Source organism: Arachis ipaensis, chromosome B1, assembly GCF_059453495.1.
Source record: "Arachis ipaensis isolate K30076 ecotype BB chromosome B1, ASM5945349v1, whole genome shotgun sequence".
Lineage (NCBI taxonomy): Eukaryota > Viridiplantae > Streptophyta > Magnoliopsida > Fabales > Fabaceae > Arachis > Arachis ipaensis.
Window position 1 is genome coordinate 55,585,720 of NC_142436.1, and position 20,231 is coordinate 55,605,950.

Below are 20,231 nucleotides of genomic sequence, written 5' to 3' on the forward strand. Positions count from 1 at the left end.
CTTGGGTCGAGCCCGGTATTGTCCATAGATCCAATGACTGTCAGGTTGTGCTATGACTCCAAGGACGCTGTCCTAGTCAAACTGGTATGTCTGGCGCTTAAGTTGGGCCTCTTGATAGGCATCCAACCCCTCTGGGCTAAGTGGAGATCTAGTACTCTCTAAATGGCACCTTCGGAGACAGGGACTTGCTTTTAGCGAACATAGACAGACTGCAAGGTCGGCAAGTGAAAGTTGGAGTAGAATTAAACTACCCAAGAGAGATTGGCCTCCCGCGGCTGCCTTCTTAAGAATCCCCACTGTCTCCTTTCAATGCGAGGCTCCACAAAGTCAACGAAATGTTTGGAAGGATGAGTAGGTGCTCATTATTGTAGTTTCTCTCTGCTAAAACGGGGAACATCTGCTCACAGTAACGGTTAGTGAATCGTGCAGAATCCCGTGCAGGAAATGCCTTCTCCACTTCATCAACTTTGATGGTCCTCTTCACCCGCTTAGTAGGTGGCTTGACGCTTGTAGATGGTTGCGCCTTAGCCGGTGCTCTTTTAGTTCCTTTCCTTACCGGTTTCTTGTCAGAAGCCTTCTCTTTTCCTCTCTTGGTGGCCATCCTAAAGAAGGAAGAAAGAGAAATAATGTATATATATATATATATAGCTAAAAACCGGGAGGAAGAAAGTCCAAGTGATAATAAATTTCAAAGAAAAAGATAATAGCTTAAATACATGGTAGATACAACATGCAAGTAAGACATCAATTAAGATCATGAAGGCATATCATAACAACTAGATGCAAGAGGGTTAAAAGCATGCAAGTAACAAGTATGAGAAGCATAGCTCAAGCATCAAGATCAACAATAATTATCACATGTAACAAAATAATGAGTACTTGTATTTTGACAATTAATGACTAATATACTCAATACACATGGATTGCAAGGATTGTGAAAAAGAGGCATTAAAGTGTAAGAATAAAATAGAAAAGAAATCAAAATGCCATGAGAGTTTTTTTCACAAACACTTGATTTGTAATTTAAAAATAGGAATTAAGGTAATCAATCTAAGTGAATATGAGACCCAAAATAAAATGTCAATTGTCAAAGCACTTCTCATAATATCCACAAGCTAAAATATAGCAAAATAAACACCCAAATAAAGCTCCAACACCAACATAAAAATTCAAGATAAAAGAATGAAAAAAAAATTATGAATAAGTAAGCTAATATAAAATTAAAAATAAATAATATAATCAAATGCAATAAATAAAAGAGGAATGAAAGAGTAGAAGAGAGGAAGAAAAGAAACCTTAAGAAGAAGATGAAAATAGGGAGATGAATAGAAGTAAGAATGAGAGAAGAGTGAGAAGGGAAGAATAAAAGAAAAAGAAAATTGTAGCTGCCGGAGTTGGTGGTCTCCGGTGGTAGTCCGCCGGTGGTGGTGAGAGAAGGGAAGAAGAAAGAAGGAAGAAGTAGAAAGAATGAAGAATAATTAGGATTAGAGAAAGAAGAGAGGAATGCAGGAAAAGAAATATGGGCGGTGCGCTGAGTAAGTGACGCGGCGCTTGTGACGCACACGCCTCCCACACGCGTACGCATGGGTGGGCAAAAGTTCAGGGGACGTGTAAGCGTCAGTCACGTGTACGCGTGACCACTGGCCATGCTAGACGCATGGTTCCAGCCCCATGGCCGCACAACTCTCTGTTCAAATCTCCAAATTATGCCAATTTCTATCCACGCGTACGCGTCGCTGATGCTCACACATGGATTGGCAAAGTTAGCAGGGGACGCGTACGCGTGGGGCACGCGTAGCGTGGGGTGGCTTGTGCGCCAGGCACCCCTCCAGCGCGTTGACAAACCCCAATTTGACGGTTTATCTTGTATTGAATTTAGGGGATTTTATCGCCTTTTACCCACATTTATTCAATGAAATAGCATGGTTTTGTATATTCTCCTTTAATTGTGCTTAAATGTGAAAACATGCTTTTTAGGACTCAAAATAGCTAAATTTAATTCACCTTGATTCTATTAGATGCCTTGATATGTTTGTTAAGTGATTTAAGGTTTAGGAGGCAAAGATTGGATCAAGGGAATGAAGAAAGAAAGCATGAAAAGTTGGAGAACTCATGAAGAAATGGAAGAACCGGAAAGCTGTCAAGCCGACCTCTTCGCACTTAATCGGCCATAACTTGAGCTACAGAGGTCCAAATGATGCGGTTCCAGTTGGGTTGGAAAGCTAACATCCGGGGCTTCGAAACGATATAAGATTTGCTATGGTTGAACCACGTATGGTGGCGCGCACGCGCAAAGTACGCGCACGCGCCGTTGCTGCCACCTAGTTCACTTAAAGCAAAACGTGGCCAACGAATTCTAAAGCCTTGTGGGCCCAATCCAACTCATTTCTGATGCTATTTAACCCAAGGAGTGAAGAGGAAAACATATGTTAGTTACCATTAGTTTAGTTTTAGCTTAGTTTAGTAGTGAGAGTTAGTTTCTAGAGAGAGAAGCTCTCACTTCTCTCTAGAATTAGGATTAGGTTTAGTTCAATAATCTTAGATCTAGATTTTAATTCATGCTTTCATCTCCTTCTATCTCTCAATTCTTTGTTGCTACATTCATCTTCTTCTATTCTTTTATTGTAATTTCCTTTATGTTGTTCTTATATTTTGTTGTAGATCTAGTATTGTTCCTTCTACTTTCTTCCAATTCAATAAGAGGTAATTCATAATAATTGTTCTTCTTTGCTTTTCTATTATTGATCTCTTGCCTTTGTAGTTGTAGATTCCTTTAATTCTTGCAATTAATAATGTTTACTTCTATTGCACTCTATGTGTTTGTTGAAATGCATCTTTTAGTTTTAGTGTAGATTTTGTTCCTCTTGGCCTAGGTAGAGTAATTAGTGACACTTGAGTTATCTAATTCCTTTGTTGATTGATAATTGGAGAGATTGCTAATTGGTTTGGAGTGCACTAAAGCTAGTCTTTCCTTGGGAGTTGGCTAGGACTTGTGGCTCAAGTCAATTCATCCACTTGACTTTCCTTTAATTAGTAAGGGTTAACTAAGTGGTAGCAATGAACAATTCTCATCACAATTGAGAAGGATAACTAGGATAGGACTTCTAGTTCTCACACCTTACCAAGAGCCTTTTATAGTTGTTAGTTTATTTTCATTGCCATTTACTTTTCATGCTTCTTATCCAAAACCCCAAAATAACTCATAACCAATAACAAGATACTTTATTGTAATTCCTAGGGAGAACGACCCGAGGTTTGAATACTTCGGTTTATAAATTTTAGGGGTTTGTTTTAGTGACAAACAACTTTTTGTATGAAAGGATTAGTGATTGGTTTAGAAACTATACTTGCAACGAGAATTCATTTGTGAATTCTAAACCATCAAAACTCAATTCATCAAAATGGCGCCGTTGCCGGGGAATTGCAATGGTGTTATGTTATTGGTTATTGTATATATGTGAATATTGTGAATATGTTTGCCTTTTGCTTCTTTGTTAGTTCTTACTAGTTTTTAGGATTTAATTTTCTTGCTTCTTATTTGATTTTATTTTTTATTTTCTCTTGCTATCATGAATTCTCACTTTGGCTATGAGTGTGATTACAACTATGTTGTAGGTAATGGGGGCTACAATGAAGATGTGTATCAAGAATGGGATAACCAAAGGTGGGAAGAGCCACATGCACATGATCAATCTTCATGGCAACAACATCCACCAATACACTATGAAGAAGAGCCATTCTTTGATGCATACCAATCCAATGGCTATGGTGACTCACCTTGTGATTTTCAAGAACCACCACCATATGCCTATGATCCATACCCTCAACATAACTCTCAACCATACTCACAAGCCCCTTCTTCCCAACCATCTTCATATGACCCTAATCCATATCCATCCTACCAACAACCATATGAGCAATATGAACCACATATAGAGCCACCACCATTCCAACATCAATATTTTCAAGAGCCACCTCCTCCACATTATTACCAAGATGAACCACCTCCAATATATGAAAATTTTCAACCACAAGATGAATACTACCTTCCACCACAACCTCCCATGGAAGAATACTCATGTCCTTCAATCCAAGAGCCACATGATCCCTATCATATTATCCAAGCGGAACAAGAGTCAAGGGATCGTCTCAAGGAAGCATTGGATCAATTTCAAGCAACCATGGAGTGTGTTGTGCAACAAGTAGAAAGAGTGGAAAACATAGAACCACCACAACTCTACCAAGAAGAACCACCTTCCTACTATGAACCCTCCCCCCAATTTAATGAACCCTTCCACCCACCCCAATCTCTAAGGGATGAAACCCTTGGTGTTCTCGTTCAAGGGCAAGAAGAGATGAAAAGGGATGTGCAAAATTTCATGGCCGCCTTGGATGCGGTAACAAATCAATTAGCATCCCAATGCTTGAACTCTCAAGGAAATCCCATGGCTACATGTGGGGAATCAAATGAAGAGCATAACATAAAAGAGAGATTGGTGGAGAATGAGGGAAGTTGCTTTGTATTGGAACAATTGGAGGAAGCTATGATTATTGAAGAAAGGGAAGAATTGGTTGAGGACTTAGGAGATGCGGAGCCTCCATGAGAATCTAGAATTGAAGAAAACCCCTCCAAGATGATTGAAATTGATGCTAGGAAGGAAAGTGCACACCTTCCAAGACATATTCCATATGAAGACTTGGATGGGATAGAGCAAGAAGTGAGTTCCCTTGGTGATGAAGATCAAGCATCAAACCTTAGTGGTGAAGAATCCTTTGAGCATGAAGAACCTTCTCCCAACAAGATGGAAAGCAATGTGGAGGTAAATTTTTCTTACCCTCCCATTTATGACTTGAGTAGGAGAAAAGGTTTATATAAAATTGTTGAACAAAGGATTATCATTGAGAAGTCTTGTAAAGAGGTGGAAATCCTTAGAAAAAGGAGGATGGGAATTGAATACGCTTTATCAAAACTCTTGGAGTTGTCTTTGCCTAGGTTGCCATCTACTCCTTCATTTGAGTGGGTGAAATTTATTTCTATTAGCTTTATTATCCCACTTGAATATGGTTTGCTTGAAACGGATGGCCAACTTAGGGAGCTTTGTGGGATGAAGCGTAAACGAAAAAGGTTTTGTGGTTGGCGTTGCAAATCAAGGCTCATTATGGTTGATGCATCAAACATGAGATATAAAGGTTGGAGTAGTGCTCAGATAGATGGGTCTAGGAGGATTGTTGGCCACTATATAGAGAATTCACTTTGCTCACCACCCACATGGATTAATGATAATCAACTTGGAGATGGGTGTGAAGACAAAATATGGGATCCGGGAACACATGAGGATCAACATTGGGAGTCCATGGTTTGTGAAGAACTCCATCAAAGCTTGGAGATATTAATCTTGAATGATGGAGCTTATTGGAGATTCAAGCATTGGTGGATGTTCAAGGATAGCTTCAAGCACAAGCCACCTTGAGAGGAGCTCCCCATAAGTCCAACTTAAGGACAATAAACAAAAGTGCTAGGTGGGAGACAACCCACCATGGTAAAATCCTTTCATTTTCTCTTTTGTATATATTGGTAGAATTAGCTTAATTTCATGTTTTGTTTAGTTAGTTGAGTATGTTTGGTAGTTTAAGTATGTTAAATAAGGTTTTATGGTGTTTTGGTAGCTGTTTGGAGGTTTGGAATGCTTGGATTGGTGCAAAAACATAGAAAAAATTTTGAAAAACAGAGCACCATCCACGCGTACGCGTACATGGCGCGTACGCGCACTTACAGCATTTTCGACCATCCACGCGCGCGCGCCATGCGTGCGTACGCGTGGATTGAGAAGTTCCAACCTCCATACATTTTCCAGAGAGTTGTGCCTGCGCCGCGCCAACGTTGTGCCTCTGGCACAAACCTATTTGCGCGCTCGCGCACATGACGCGTACGCGTCACTCTCGAAATAAGCCATCCGCGCGCGCGCGGCATGCGCGCGTACGCGCGGCATGCGCGCGTACGCGCGGATTTCCTTCCTTCACCACATTTCTTTTCTTCTCCTCTTTCTATTTCTTTCCTTCTCCTTTCTCCTACCCCTCATCCAACACTTCCAAACACCATGGATAACCATTTATTTTAGTTCGTTAATTAGTTAGTTGGTTAGTTAATTAGTTAGTTTTAGTTTAGCTTTCATTTTTATTTTCTCTCTTTTCATTATACGTGTTGGATTATTGACTTTGTTTACTATACATTGCTATATCCCTTATTGCCTAAATGCTATTTTAGCATGAATGTTTTTAGATAATCTTTGTTGGATTCTATGATTGAGGTTATATTTTGTTACTTGGTTTTGAGTTCTTCATGCTTACCTTTTGAAAAATACCAAGTGATGAGAATTGTCTTCGAGCTTATAACTCTTTTGAATTGCATGTTGTAGCTAGCCACCATGTGATTTGAACCGTATTCTTTGATTAGGCAATCTCTTGATGGATGATGTTGAGCATTTACCTTAATGCATTGTATTTCATGATTATATCCATCCATATGTTTGACTTGAATGCTTTCATGCTTCTCTAATGCTTGTCTTACCTTACAAGCTTACTTAAAGCATCTCAAGCACACTAGAATGAGTACAGTGCATGCTTCTTTTGTGACATAGCTCTTTATACTAATGTGTGTTCTAAACCGCACAATTTAGAATTCACACACTTATTTGTCATTCATGTCACACTAATTCACTCACTCATTTCTAGTGATCTACCTCATTCCAACAATGTATGCTTCTTTGCTTTCATATCTTCTCATCTTATGGTGTTATATTTTTATTTTTCATGAACAATGCACCACAAGCACACATGGAAGCGGAAGAAAGAACATGCAGCAATCTGGAGATTCGCCGTACCCCCTTGCTCATCTTTGAGTGCACCGAGGACGGTGCAAACTTTTAAGTGTGGGGAGGTCGTCCAACCGGTCGGCGATTTTGGGTGACAAATTTCTAACTCCAATACTCTTGCATTTCATTCTAGGATTTTAGGATTTTTACTTGCATTTTCTTATTTTTGCATAGGCATACACAATAAGCTTAGTCAAAATAATGAGAATTTTTCAAGATTTCTATCTATAGGGCATGTCAATTGATTTGAGTGAAAACTTTTCATAGAACTTGCTTGAATTATATATATTATGGATCATGTTTTGAGCTAAGAACACAATCTTGTGAGACTTGAGCCTAATGATGTGGTTACATCTTATAACCACTTATTTTTCCTTCTTGTGTGCATTATTCCCTTTCTATGATTGTAATCTTTGATTTGTTTGATTCTTTATGTCCATTATTTTGTGTATTCATGCATTTATGTGATTGAGGCCATCATTTCATTTAGCTCACTTACCCAAATAGCCTACCTTTTATCTTCCATTGTTAGCCAAATTTGAGCCTACGATTAACCCACTTGTTCTTAATTTAGCACATTACAAGCCTTAAAGCGAAAAACAATAAATGTCCTTATTTGGATCTTTGATTAGCTTAGGCTAGAGTGTGTGTATCATTCAAGTATGGGAACCTTGGGACATTGGGAGAATAAAAGGGTAGTTTTGTAATTTTTTGTTGTAAATATTGGGAATTGGGTACATGCTCATGTATTGATTAAATGTATAGACCTTATGCATTGATGTTCTTGTATGTAGTTTGAAAGAAAAAATGAGAAAGACAAAAGAAAAAGAAAAAAATATATGGAAAAGAAAAGAAAAAAAATAGAAAAAGAAAGAAAAAGAAAAAGAAAAAGAAATAAAAAGGGGACAAAATGCCCCAAAGCAAAGTGAAGCTCAATAAAGATCAATGCATATGAGTTGTAATAAAAAAAAGAGAAAATGCATGAATATGTTTAAAAAAAAAAAAGTAAAAAATGGGTAGTTAGGTTAGTTTTGAAGTTGTATAAGATGTCATAGGTTAGGTGGGAAGTTTAAGCTTATCAAAGATTCAAATTTCAAGCTCACTTGACCAAATATGCATCCTACCTTGACCCTAGCCCCATTACAACCAATGAAAAGACCTCATGATACTTGTATGCATGCATGAAGTAAATGTTGATTGTTAGAAGAAAAACAAATCTTGGAAAGCATGAAATAGAGGAGAATTGAGTGAATCAACCCTAAACACTTGAGCGAATAGAGTGCAAACACATCCGGTGAGGGTTTGATGCTCAATTACATATTTTCACCTATGATCATAATTTTCATGCAAGTTTGTAAAAATATTTAATAACTCAATTCAATTGTGGATTAGACTTGCTAGTCCTTAGCCCTTGTGCATATATGTTTCTTGGGAATTGATTTATTTTGACCAAGCACTTGCATTCATTTAGATAGTTGCATATAGGTAGATTGCATTTAGTTAGTTTCCATTGAATAAATGCCATACCCTTACTTCATTCTTGGTTTAAGCATGAGGACATGCTTGGTTTAAGTGTGGGGAGGTTGACAAACCCCTATTTGACGGTTTATCTTGTATTGAATTTAGGGGATTTTATCACCTTTTACCCACATTTATTCAATGAAATAGCATGGTTTTGTATATTCTCCTTTAATTGTGCTTAAATGTGAAAACATGCTTTTTAGGACTCAAAATAGCTAAATTTAATTCACCTTGATTCTATTAGATTCCTTGATATGTTTGTTAAGTGATTTAAGGTTTAGGAAGCAAAGATTGGATCAAGGGAATGAAGAAAGAAAGCATGAAAAGTTGGAGAACTCATGAAGAAATGGAAGAACCGGAAAGCTGTCAAGCCGACCTCTTCGCACTTAATCGGCCATAACTTGAGCTACAGAGGTCCAAATGATGCGGTTCCAGTTGGGTTGGAAAGCTAACATCCGGGGCTTCGAAACGATATAAGATTTGCTATGGTTGAACCACGTATGGTGGCGCGCACGCGCAAAGTACGCGCACGCGCCGTTGCTGCCACCTAGTTCACTTAAAGCAAAACGTGGCCAACGAATTCTAAAGCCTTGTGGGCCCAATCCAACTCATTTCTGATGCTATTTAACCCAAGGAGTGAAGAGGGAAACATATGTTAGTTACCATTAGTTTAGTTTTAGCTTAGTTTAGTAGTGAGAGTTAGTTTCTAGAGAGAGAAGCTCTCACTTCTCTCTAGAATTAGGATTAGGTTTAGTTCAATAATCTTAGATCTAGATTTTAATTCATGCTTTCATCTCCTTCTATCTCTCAATTCTTTGTTGCTACATTCATCTTCTTCTATTCTTTTATTGTAATTTCCTTTATGTTGTTCTTATATTTTGTTGTAGATCTAGTATTGTTCCTTCTACTTTCTTCCAATTCAATAAGAGGTAATTCATAATAATTGTTCTTCTTTGCTTTTCTATTGTTGATCTCTTGCCTTTGTAGTTGTAGATTCCTTTAATTCTTGCAATTAATAATGTTTACTTCTATTGCACTCTATGTGTTTGTTGAAATGCATCTTTTAGTTTTGGTGTAGATTTTGTTCCTCTTGGCCTAGGTAGAGTAATTAGTGACACTTGAGTTATCTAATTCCTTTGTTGATTGATAATTGGAGAGATTGCTAATTGGTTTGGAGTGCACTAAAGCTAGTCTTTCCTTGGGAGTTGGCTAGGACTTGTGGCTCAAGTCAATTCATCCACTTGACTTTCCTTTAATTAGTAAGGGTTAACTAAGTGGTAGCAATGAACAATTCTCATCACAATTGAGAAGGATAACTAGGATAGGACTTCTAGTTCTCACACCTTACCAAGAGCCTTTTATAGTTGTTAGTTTATTTTCATTGCCATTTACTTTTCATGCTTCTTATCCAAAACCCCAAAATAACTCATAACCAATAACAAGATACTTTATTGTAATTCCTAGGGAGAACGACCCGAGGTTTGAATACTTCGGTTTATAAATTTTAGGGGTTTGTTTTAGTGACAAACAACTTTTTGTATGAAAGGATTAGTGATTGGTTTAGAAACTATACTTGCAACGAGAATTCATTTGTGAATTCTAAACCATCAAAACTCAATTCATCACGCGTCTCCAGCGTAACTCTTTGTTCATTTTTTCAATGTTGCGCACTTACACATGACACGTGCGCATCATAGACGCTTGCGCGTCATAAGCTTTTTTTTTTTATATAATAATGCAAAACAAAGGTAACTATGCAGAACTGGAAATTAACACTGATATAAATAAAATAGAATTAATAAAAAGGGAAGATCATACCATGGTGGGTTGCCTCCCACCTAGCACTTTTCTTTAACATCCTTAAGTTGGATGGTCCACAAGCTCAGTCTTCTTCCTTTGCTGGATCTGCTAAGAGGAAGATTTTTAGCTCCTTATTGTTCTTTATCTTCTCATCATGATATAGCTTCAAGCGGTGGCCATTCACTTTGAAGAATGTGGGGATTGAAGGGTGACTCAGGTGGAAGACTCCATATGGCTCTGCCTTTTCCACTCTATAGGGTCCTTCCCACCTTGATCTCAACTTGCCTGGCATGAGTCTCAACCTTGAGTTATAGAGGAGGACTAAGTTCCCAGCTCAAAACTCTCTTCTCTTGATGTTCTTGTCATGCACAGCCTTCACCCTCTCTTTATAGAGCCTTGAGTTCTCATACGCTTCTAGTCAAAGGCACTCCAATTCTTGTAGTTGCAGCTTTCTTTCAATGCCGGCTCCCCCCAATCCTAAGTTGCATTCCTTCACCGCCCAGTAGCTTTGTGCTCCACCTCCACTGGAAGGTGACAATCCTTTCCGTAAACTAGGCAGAATAAACTTATTCTGATGGGTGTCTTATAAGCTGTCCAATAAGCCCAAAGCGCATCTGCAAGTTTAGTACTCCAATCTCTCCTATGAGGGTTGACAATCTTCTCCAATATGAGCTTTATCTCTCTGTTAGACACCTCGGCTTGGCCATTCGTTTGGGGATGGTAAGCCGTCGCCACCTTGTGAATAATGCCATATTTCTTTAGCAGACCTGTCATTCTCCTATTACAGAAATGAGAGCCTTGATCACTCACGATTGCTCGTGGTGATCCAAAGCAACAAATAATATTATTTCGAACAAAAGAAACAACAATGTTAGCATCATCAGTACAGGTAGGAATTGCTTTCACCCATTTAGAAATATAATCAACAGCTAACAAAATGTATAAGAAACCATTAGAGTTTGGAAATGGACCCATGAAGTTAATACCCCAAATATAAAAAATTTCACAAAACAACATAAGTTGTTGGGGCATCTCATCCCTCTTGGATATATTTCCAAACCGGGGGCAAGATTCACAAAAAATAGTAGCATCCTTAAAGAGTGTGGGCCACCAAAATTCGAAGTCTAAAATTTTTTTAGCAGTTCTTTGAGGACCAAAATGTCCACCACTCTCAGAAGAGTGACAAGCCTCCAAAATTGACTAGAATTCTGATTGTGGCACACATCTTCTAATTATTTGGTCAGCGCCACATATCCACAAATATGGATCACCCCATATGTAATATTTGGACTCGCTTTTAAGCTTGTCCTTTTGATGCTTAGAGAAATTAGGAGGAAAGGTACGACTAACCAAATAATTAGCTATACGTTCATACCAAGGAACCACCTTAGATATTGTTTGCAAGCTATCAAGTGGAAAAGCATCATTGATAGGAGTAGGGTCACTTTTAATATGTTCAAGGCGACTCACGTACATGGAGGCTCTGGACAGAGGCCACCGGCCGCGTAAATGAGTGTCCGTGTATGCGAACTTAGCAGCAGAGGCAAAAAGCTGCTAAGTCCAAAATTCCCTCTTTTGCTCACCTAACTTCGGACGCATATAATTTTTTTGTTTTAAAATATTTTTCATCCATTTTTTGAACGGCATAAATTTTATGGACCCAATTTTCATTTAAAATAAGTTTGGCTAAAATTGAGGGTCCAGAAGTCGAGTTATGTCTCGTCGAAGTTGGTCAAAAATCATGTTTTTCATCAAAATTACCAATTCTCAATTTAACCAAAACCTCAACACATATCACATTATTTCTCGGCTAACACAACCCCAATGCTCACAACCATCATACACATCAATATATAACTCTCATTGATACTTCTAAGAATTATCAGATATTATCATCATAATTCATCGCACATTCTCTTCAACTTTATCATTCAACACAATCATCATCAATCATTCATGCATAATTCACTTATCATCATCAATTTGTCACACATTCCCATCAACCTCATTACTCAACACAATCACCTTTAATAACTCATCAAACATTTCAACAATTCACTCAACAAACTTTAACACAAGTCACTAATCCACAACCACACATATCAATAATTATCAACCTCAAAATCACCAAGCCTCATAAATACCACAAATATCAATCATCAACAACATCAACAATCTAATCCTATCTTATTATCAGCTAACCTAAGTTTTCACAAAACATTATATGTTATCTATGAGAAATCGAAACCATAGTTTGGCCGATTTTTCTTAAAGCCCGGAATGTCACAATTATCACTGTTTCTTAATAGTCCAAGGCTCCAAGACCTCACCAAATAGATTTTTTAGCCCCCAAAGCCAACTTCAAGTCTCCAATACCACCAATTTGTTTTAAAAAATACACAATTCAATCTAATTTCACAAAATAACACTAAAATTACCACAAGGTTCACTAATTAGATAACTTGACAAGGATGAAATATTTCTCACCTTATCAACGGAAGTTTGGGACAAGACCCAGTATGTCCACAAAGTTAATTTGATCCTAAACACCGAGATTACATAAAATCTCAACACTAAAGCTCAATAATTTCGAAAATAAAGAGTGAACAGTTGGGAAAGAAAATGAAGCTTACCAAAAAATTTGTTATATGGGTTTTGTAGAGAATTCTGAGACGAATGCGTGGCCGCTGACGGCTCGTCAATCGAAACTCCAGATCAAAAGATATGTGAGATTGAAGGTGAGGTTAGGATTTTGAGTTCTTGTCCCTTCCCTTTCATGGAGTTCAGTGTGTTTTTGTTTTGAGAAGAGGAAGAAAAGCTGAGCTCTCCTCTTTAAATGAGAATTGGTTGGGCCTTGGGCCATTATGGGTCTGGTTCGTTCGATTTGATCTGTTCGGCTCAATTTTAGACCAAATTTTTTAAAATTAGTGTCAAAATTTATATTTTAATTTTTTATCTTATTAAACTATAAAATTTAAGTTTCTAATTTCTTTAAATAATAAATTTATTAGCTAATTATTTATTAATTTTGCGGATTTTACAACATTCATTACTTGAAACTATATTACACCATTGAAAACTAACACATGTTGCATATATAAAATACTACTATCTCTCTTTGAAAAATCATGTTGGCATAATACACTTTGTAGTTCTATAAACGATTGCAAAAACAATAAAAGATGCTGGACTCGCACAAATAAATTTTATACTCTCCTTTATATATGGTATAATCTGACCAATCAAAATATAATAACAGACACACATTAGCTTCAATTACTTCTTAAAAAAACTTCTTAACTCTAATACTCTCACATTCTAAAATTTTATGAGAAATCGAACATAAAAGTAAAAGAAAGTCAATGAATACGTGATTTGCTTTTGCGATGTTAACTTATTTATATAAAAATAAAAAAGTAATTTTTCAATTATTTTCTTTAAAAAATAGTAAAATTTTGTTTGAAATAATATTTAATTATTAATATTTCGCATGAAATAAAAAATTGACTCGGTCAATTCAATCTGATAAAAAAAGTTTTTTTGCATTATACGAATATTTAAAAATATCATATCATCTCTCTTCAATCGTATTTTTTATTTAAAAAAAAAACAAAATTCCTTCCCACTAGTGACATGAATTTTTAAAATTAAAAAATACCTTCTCGCTAATAGCGAGATACACTTTCAAATTCAAAATAGAAAACTAAAAAAAAATATTTTCGCTTGATGTGAGATGTTTTTCAATAATTTAAAAACAAATTAAGAAAAACTACTAAATGCGAGAAGGATGACTCCACCACTCCTGATCTAACACTCTATGTTCCCCAAAAATAACATAAAAAAATATTTCCATAATCAAATTTTTTGACCTCAAATGAAACTCTTTTTTTTTCTATATTGTAAACAATTTGGTGATATGCATTAATATTTTATGGTTATTGTGTTTTACTCTGCTATAGTTTTGACTCAATTTTTTTAAAAGGCGCAGAACGTGATGACGTTTGGCGGATGAATAATAAGTTTTATGTAAATAAAAATAAAATGGTGTCGACATTTTGTATTAAAATTTTTTTTAAATTTTTTTATATATATAAAACATCAGTTATGTTTTGTATAATTATTATTTGAGTAAACTACCATTTCTACCCACAAAAGTTAAAAATGCTGACATATCTACTCATAGAAAAAGGAAATTACCATTTGTACCTATGAATAGGGGTGTGCATGGCCCGGCCCGGCCCGATCCCGAACACTTTAAGGGCTAATTTGGTGTGATTTCATCGGGTCTAGGGCCGGGTAAGGGTTTCAAAGATAGACCCGGTCATTATTTCGGGTCGGGTCGGGCCATAGCTCGGGTTACCCGAAATCGGCCCGGTGGCCCGATCACCATACACAATAAATATTTTGTATTATTAGTGATGGATGATGGCTATTATTATGTAGAATTTAAGTATTGTAAACTTTAATATTTTGTGTTATTAGTCATTATATATAAGACTATAAGTTAATATTTTATATTTAAAATGCATAAGACTTTAGACTAATGCATAATATTGTGTTATTTGTATTTATTTAAATATTTGGTGTTATTAGGCAATATTAGTATTGATTATGGTTATGCTTTAATTTTAGAGAAGAGTTGGTTCTTGTTATATTTTTCTAAGTGAATTTTACCATGTCAAATAATGGTTGGAGTCTTGCAAATTTGGATATTTTTACATGCTAACTTACAAGAAGGTATCAAGGTAATATAATGTTAACGGCCCAATTTTCACCCGGTTTTCACCCGGTATAGTTGTGGCCCGAAAGGATATAGGTTTCATCGGGTCTAGGGTCGGGTTCGGGTCTCATAAATGGGCCCGGTACATATTTCGGGCCGGGTCTGGGTCACATCAAACCCGGTTTCACCCGACCCATGCACACCCCTACCTATGAAATATGAATTTTGCACAATAAAATTATCCAAACACTAAAAAATTACCTAAAATTCCTAAATTACCCTCATCTTCACTACCACACCACCCCTTTCACCCAATCACCTTTCTAACCCTAACCATCTTCACCCAACCACCTTTCTAATCCTAACCCTCTTCATCCAGTCACCACCCCCCTTTCCCTTTCTAATCTCAAATTCCACCACCACCCCTTTCACCCGGTCACTTTTCTAACCCTAACCCTCTTCACCTAGCCACCACTTTCTTTCCCTCCAAAATTCACACACGGAGACATTACACACACACTCCCACCCAAGGAAGAAGAAGAGAATAGGAGGGGAGGGAGACCGCACTGGCAACGTGGGGACTCGCTGTCGCTATCGGCTCATCGCCGCCGTTGTTGAGGGAGCCCGAAGAGTAGATGCGAGTCAGAACCAAGGAAGGGGGAGGTGTCGCCGCCGTCGCGCCCTGCTGCTACCGGCTCCGTCGCGTCTGTCGCCGCCATTGATTGAGTCCGTTGTTGGTCTGGAAGGAAGAGAGCGCACAAGAGATCGGAGAAGGAGGAGAGGGCGACGGCGCCGGTGAGTGTCACTGCCACCGTCGTCGTCGACGCTGTTCAGTAAGGGAGGAAGAACCGTTTTTTCTCTTTACTTTTTCTATTGTTGTTGTTGTTGTTTTATGTGAAGAAGATGATGATGGAGGTATAGTGGTGGTGGTGGTGGTGGTGATGGTAGTGATAAAGGAAATGAGATAGTGGTGCCTTTGAACTCAGAGTTTGGCTCAGGCGAGGGCGAGATAGGAAAGGAGAGAAGGAGAGGTGGATGATGCGGATGATGATAAGAGTAATTTGGGGATTTTATGTGATTTTTTAGTGTTTGGATAATTTTGTTATATAAAACTCATGTTTTATGGGTACAAATGGTAATTTTTTTTTTCTATAGGTAGATATCGTTTTCAATTTTTGTGGATAGAAATGATAGTTTACTCTTATTATTTCTTTAATTGACAACAAAAAAAGATAGTGACATTTTATGGAATTCATCAGAAACTCTCGCAATAACGTTAAATACTATTTTTTAGCCATTTTTGTGGGTTACACCAATTAGGTTCCAATATTAAAAAAAATATTCATCAAACAGTTCATCAATTTTTTTTTTTTAATTCTACCCTTAATTTTTAGGTGATTGCTATAATATCTAAACGTGTTTATCTAATTTTTTAAAAAGGGTTAAAATTAATATTCCATCATTACCATCACTACCGCCCCCAACCACCACCCACTGCCGCTCCGATCCCTTCACTACCATCCATTATGGCTACCACCTCGAGCACCACCTCCCCCCCACCCCCCCCCAAAAAAAACCATCCCTTACACTGCAGAGCTCCCCACCCACTGCCAATTATACCAAGAACAATAATAATCAATCAAACAGATTTCAAAATCAGATTGAACAATAGAAATAGCGTTATTTTGGAACGAAAAGGAGTTTTTTTGCGTCGAGAAACGCCGACGTTGCGCCGTAACCCTCCGCCACTGTTGCTTGATCCGGAACCTGTAAGCCCTGTCGGAACAGTCTCCGCCTCATCCTCGCCTTCTTCCTTTACTTTGAATTAGGAACCAAGTTTCATTTTCATTGGAGTTGCCTTATGCCTTCCAAAATAAAAATAGGAGAAAAGATAACAAATGAACAGAGACGGTAAATTGTTGGTATCAGTCATCAATTGTGCTTTCTCATCAATATTATTATATTTCTAAAACTGGTTTAAGAGACATTGATAAGCAATTCTAGCATATATACTAGATAAGAAATGGCCGGCAAAATATCCGAGCCAATCAGTATATGTATATTTTTCTACATTGGGAAATAGTTTAAATGATATAGCTTTCTAGAGCACAATTTCCTCTAAAGCAAAGAAATTTGTGATTAATTCGACATAATTGTGTGGCAATAGAAATAATCATTCTTGAGCTGCATCCTTGTTCTCAGTAACTGAATTGTTGTTTATGGTAAGAGCTTTCTTTGTCCAACGCTTTATGTCATAGGCCTTCTTCAAAGGCTTCTTCTCCCTGCCTTGCCTCTTCTTATAAGTTATTGCAATGGCAAGGTCATTAGGGAACAAGGTGTGCCAAACGAATGCATGGAGAAGTGTGGATACAAAAAGAACAGACACCATTGTTGATGACATAAATGATAGTCCAAGAGCAAGTCCCTTGCTTATGAAGCAAGGTACCTGTTCTGCATATTTTATGGTTGCCACTGAAGCTGTTGTCATTGGAAATGTATAAGACCACCACGCCACTGAAAATCTGTCCATTGTTAAAGACGGGCATATGAGTAATTTCATATTGAAAATAGTATCGATATTACTCATTTTTTGTGCTTTCGTTTGAACTTTTATCATTTTATGAACAGTGAACGTTAGACTTTGTTTTATAATAATAAAGTGATGAATCTTAATTGATACATCAAAAATAAATTATACCAATACTTTATTATTAGATGAGTTACAAGTTTACAGTATTTTATGATAATTTTAACTTACATGGTCAATTCTATCATATATTTCAAGTGGTAGTCCTAGAAAATCATTGAAATAGAAGTCAAAATAACTTAAAAATTGTTCTTTAATCATCTTATTGATTTAAATTTTCAAAATAGAAAACTCAAAGACTATGATGGTCATAACTTAGGTTTCCCCATTCTAAAATGCTTCTTTGATATTCACCTTACTTGATCACTTTGAAAAGCGTTGGAAGATAGAGCTGTACTACAACATTCTTATGATATTACCCCAAATTGATATCCTTAACCTGAATAATTTATGATACTTGAAATAATTAGAAGGATTCTTCTTAGAAAAACTACCTATGATGATTGACACTCAGTTATATAGACTCTTGAAGTGCCATGCCACGCTACACATAAGTTTTAGAACATTGACAAGAATGGAATATACCTGAAACCAGTGAAGAAATTGATCCGCACAACAAGTGAAACATAGAGAAACAATGCAATGAAATAGCAAGTCCTTGATAAGCCATCAAATTCACCATATACATTCTCCCAAGCAAGGCTAGCGGCCGAAGGAGCTGCGATAAACATGGAGTAGACAGGGTGGAGCTCCTTGGGCAGCGCCTCGCTGGTCGGCAGCCTCTGATAAAGCGTCACAAACACCACCAGGTAATGTGCAAACCCGACGGCCCACAGGAACTTGGCTGGCTCATTCCAACCAACCTTGGATGCCAAGATTGCTCCGACGAAGTTTCCAACCACAGAAAGGTGTGATGATGGGTTTGCAACTTTGCAAAGACGCCTTTTCCCGCCAGAGAGCCACTGTCCATAGATTTTGAGCTCAAGAAGAAAGTAAGGACCCATGAAGGTGCACCATATAGCAGGGTGGAGTGTGCCTTGTGGGGCTAGCTTAGGGGGCACCCCTATGGCGAGGAACATGCATACGACCCATGGAGCGAAGAAGAAGTTGACTCTGACTGGGTGGAAGTACTCTCTTTTCACTGCTTCAAAGTAGAATATGCATTTCAGAATGTATGTGAAGGTAACTGCTGTTAACACTGCCACTGCCAAGAGCCACAGGCCAAAGTTGATGGCTGGGGTTATATGTAGGAACTTGGTGGCTGGCGAGGTTGCGAGGGCCCGCCAGAGCACCACTTGGCTGCTTAGGCCAAGACAGATACCGTAGCATCCGATCGGAAACCGGAGGAGGAAGGGCCATTTCTCGTCTTTGGGGAGAAGAATGTCCTCTGAATCCTGTCACACAGTAATTAGAATTGGGAAAAGAAGTCAAAAAAATATCACTATAAAACAAATGATCCCTTTTAAAATGACGGAAGGATGAACCTGTTGGACGGAATTAATTTGGAAAAGTCTAGGGGGCAGTAACTTTGTTAAATTTTGGCCAGTATGTAATCAGCAAAGAAAAGTAAGCTATTGAATGAAATCTTACACTAATCTCACACCATTAAAATCATCTTGATAGTTATTTGATGGCTACAAATCACAAAAATTGCTGACTCCTAACATTTCTCAATTAATTTTGTGGACTTTTAGTGAAAAAAATTCTATTATTATATCTGACCTTGACTTGATCCAACTCAGGTCCTCTAAGAGCATCAAAATATCTACCAGCAGGAACACTTTCATTCACAGAATCTTGATTCCCACTGAACCCATTACTCTTCTGAGATTCCAATTGATGATGATGATCCTTTTCTTTATTCCTTGTTGGTAACAAAGAATTCTGCTTGCTGAGTGTTGACTTAGTCTTGAATATGCTGAAGTCCCTCTTCCTCGCTTCCAATCCATGGATCCCATTGGCACCACCCAAACTAGTTCCACTTCTTGTTAGAGTAGCCTTCCTCTCGTATTCTTTTGCTTTCTTCTCGCTGTTCAGCACCGAAAACCCCGTCTCCAGCGAGACTTGCCGGTTAAAACTCCGGTGATGGGGTTTCCTTGATTCTTTAGCCTTGTTGCTCATCAGCTGCTGCTTCTTCTCAGCTTTCTCCTCTGTTTTTATCATCCTCTCTTCGTCGCCTTCTTCTTCTTCCGGCAAGACTTCATCAATGTCCACAAAATGGTTTTGCTGTGAGCCTAGAGCTATTGGTTTCTTCTCCATTCTTTTGCGGTGTGGTAATACATGCACATAGCAAAAACAAGCTCAATTGGAATCATATACCAACGTTGGGTGGTTTGGTTTTTATACAAGTGGTATCGTGAAAGAAATTATTGTATATTCTTAAAACATTTAATGCAAAATAAAAAAATGTTCATAATCACTCATTTTAATTTTATTTAGTCATTTTGTTATTTAACTTCTATTCTTATCATTGGCAACAGAAATAAGTCATCATAAATATTTTTAATTTGTACTTTAATTGTATTTTAAAAGCATGCAAACATTTTTTTTCCGCTACATGTCACGAGAAGTTAGCAAAAGGAAATATAATGCCTTTTCTATTTTGTGGATGCCTTTTGTGTTAGGGATAGGAAATAGAAGCCACTGCTTTGAGAGGGGGGAAAAATAAAAAGTGGGCATGGGAAGGGGAATCCCGTGAGTGAAAATTTGAACGTTTTTGTTTTGTGGCTTT

The 20,231-nt window shown here is 37.5% G+C and overlaps 1 protein-coding gene across 1 annotated transcript; it reads right to left on the minus strand.

The window, feature by feature from the left end:
* Positions 1 to 16,829: 16,829 nt before the first annotated feature.
* OZS1 (C4-dicarboxylate transporter/malic acid transport protein) lies at positions 16,830 to 19,849 on the minus strand. Its single transcript, XM_016333561.3, has 3 exons — positions 19,223 to 19,849; positions 18,086 to 18,894; positions 16,830 to 17,435 (listed from the first exon to the last, which is right to left on the minus strand). Exons 1-3 carry the CDS (start codon positions 19,757 to 19,759, stop codon positions 17,087 to 17,089), a joined length of 1,695 nt encoding a protein of 564 aa, XP_016189047.1. The 5' UTR covers positions 19,760 to 19,849; the 3' UTR covers positions 16,830 to 17,086.
* Positions 19,850 to 20,231: the final 382 nt, after the last annotated feature.

Coding starts and splice junctions, on each gene's coding strand:
- OZS1 (XM_016333561.3), bottom strand. CDS start 19,759: ATGGAGAAGAAACCAATAGCTCTAGGCTCACAGCAAAACCATTTTGTG. Junction 18,895..19,222: donor CTGAGTTGGATCAAGTCAAG/GTCAGATATAAT, acceptor ACTGTGTGACAG/GATTCAGAGGACATTCTTCT. Junction 17,436..18,085: donor AATTTCTTCACTGGTTTCAG/GTATATTCCATT, acceptor AACAATGGACAG/ATTTTCAGTGGCGTGGTGGT.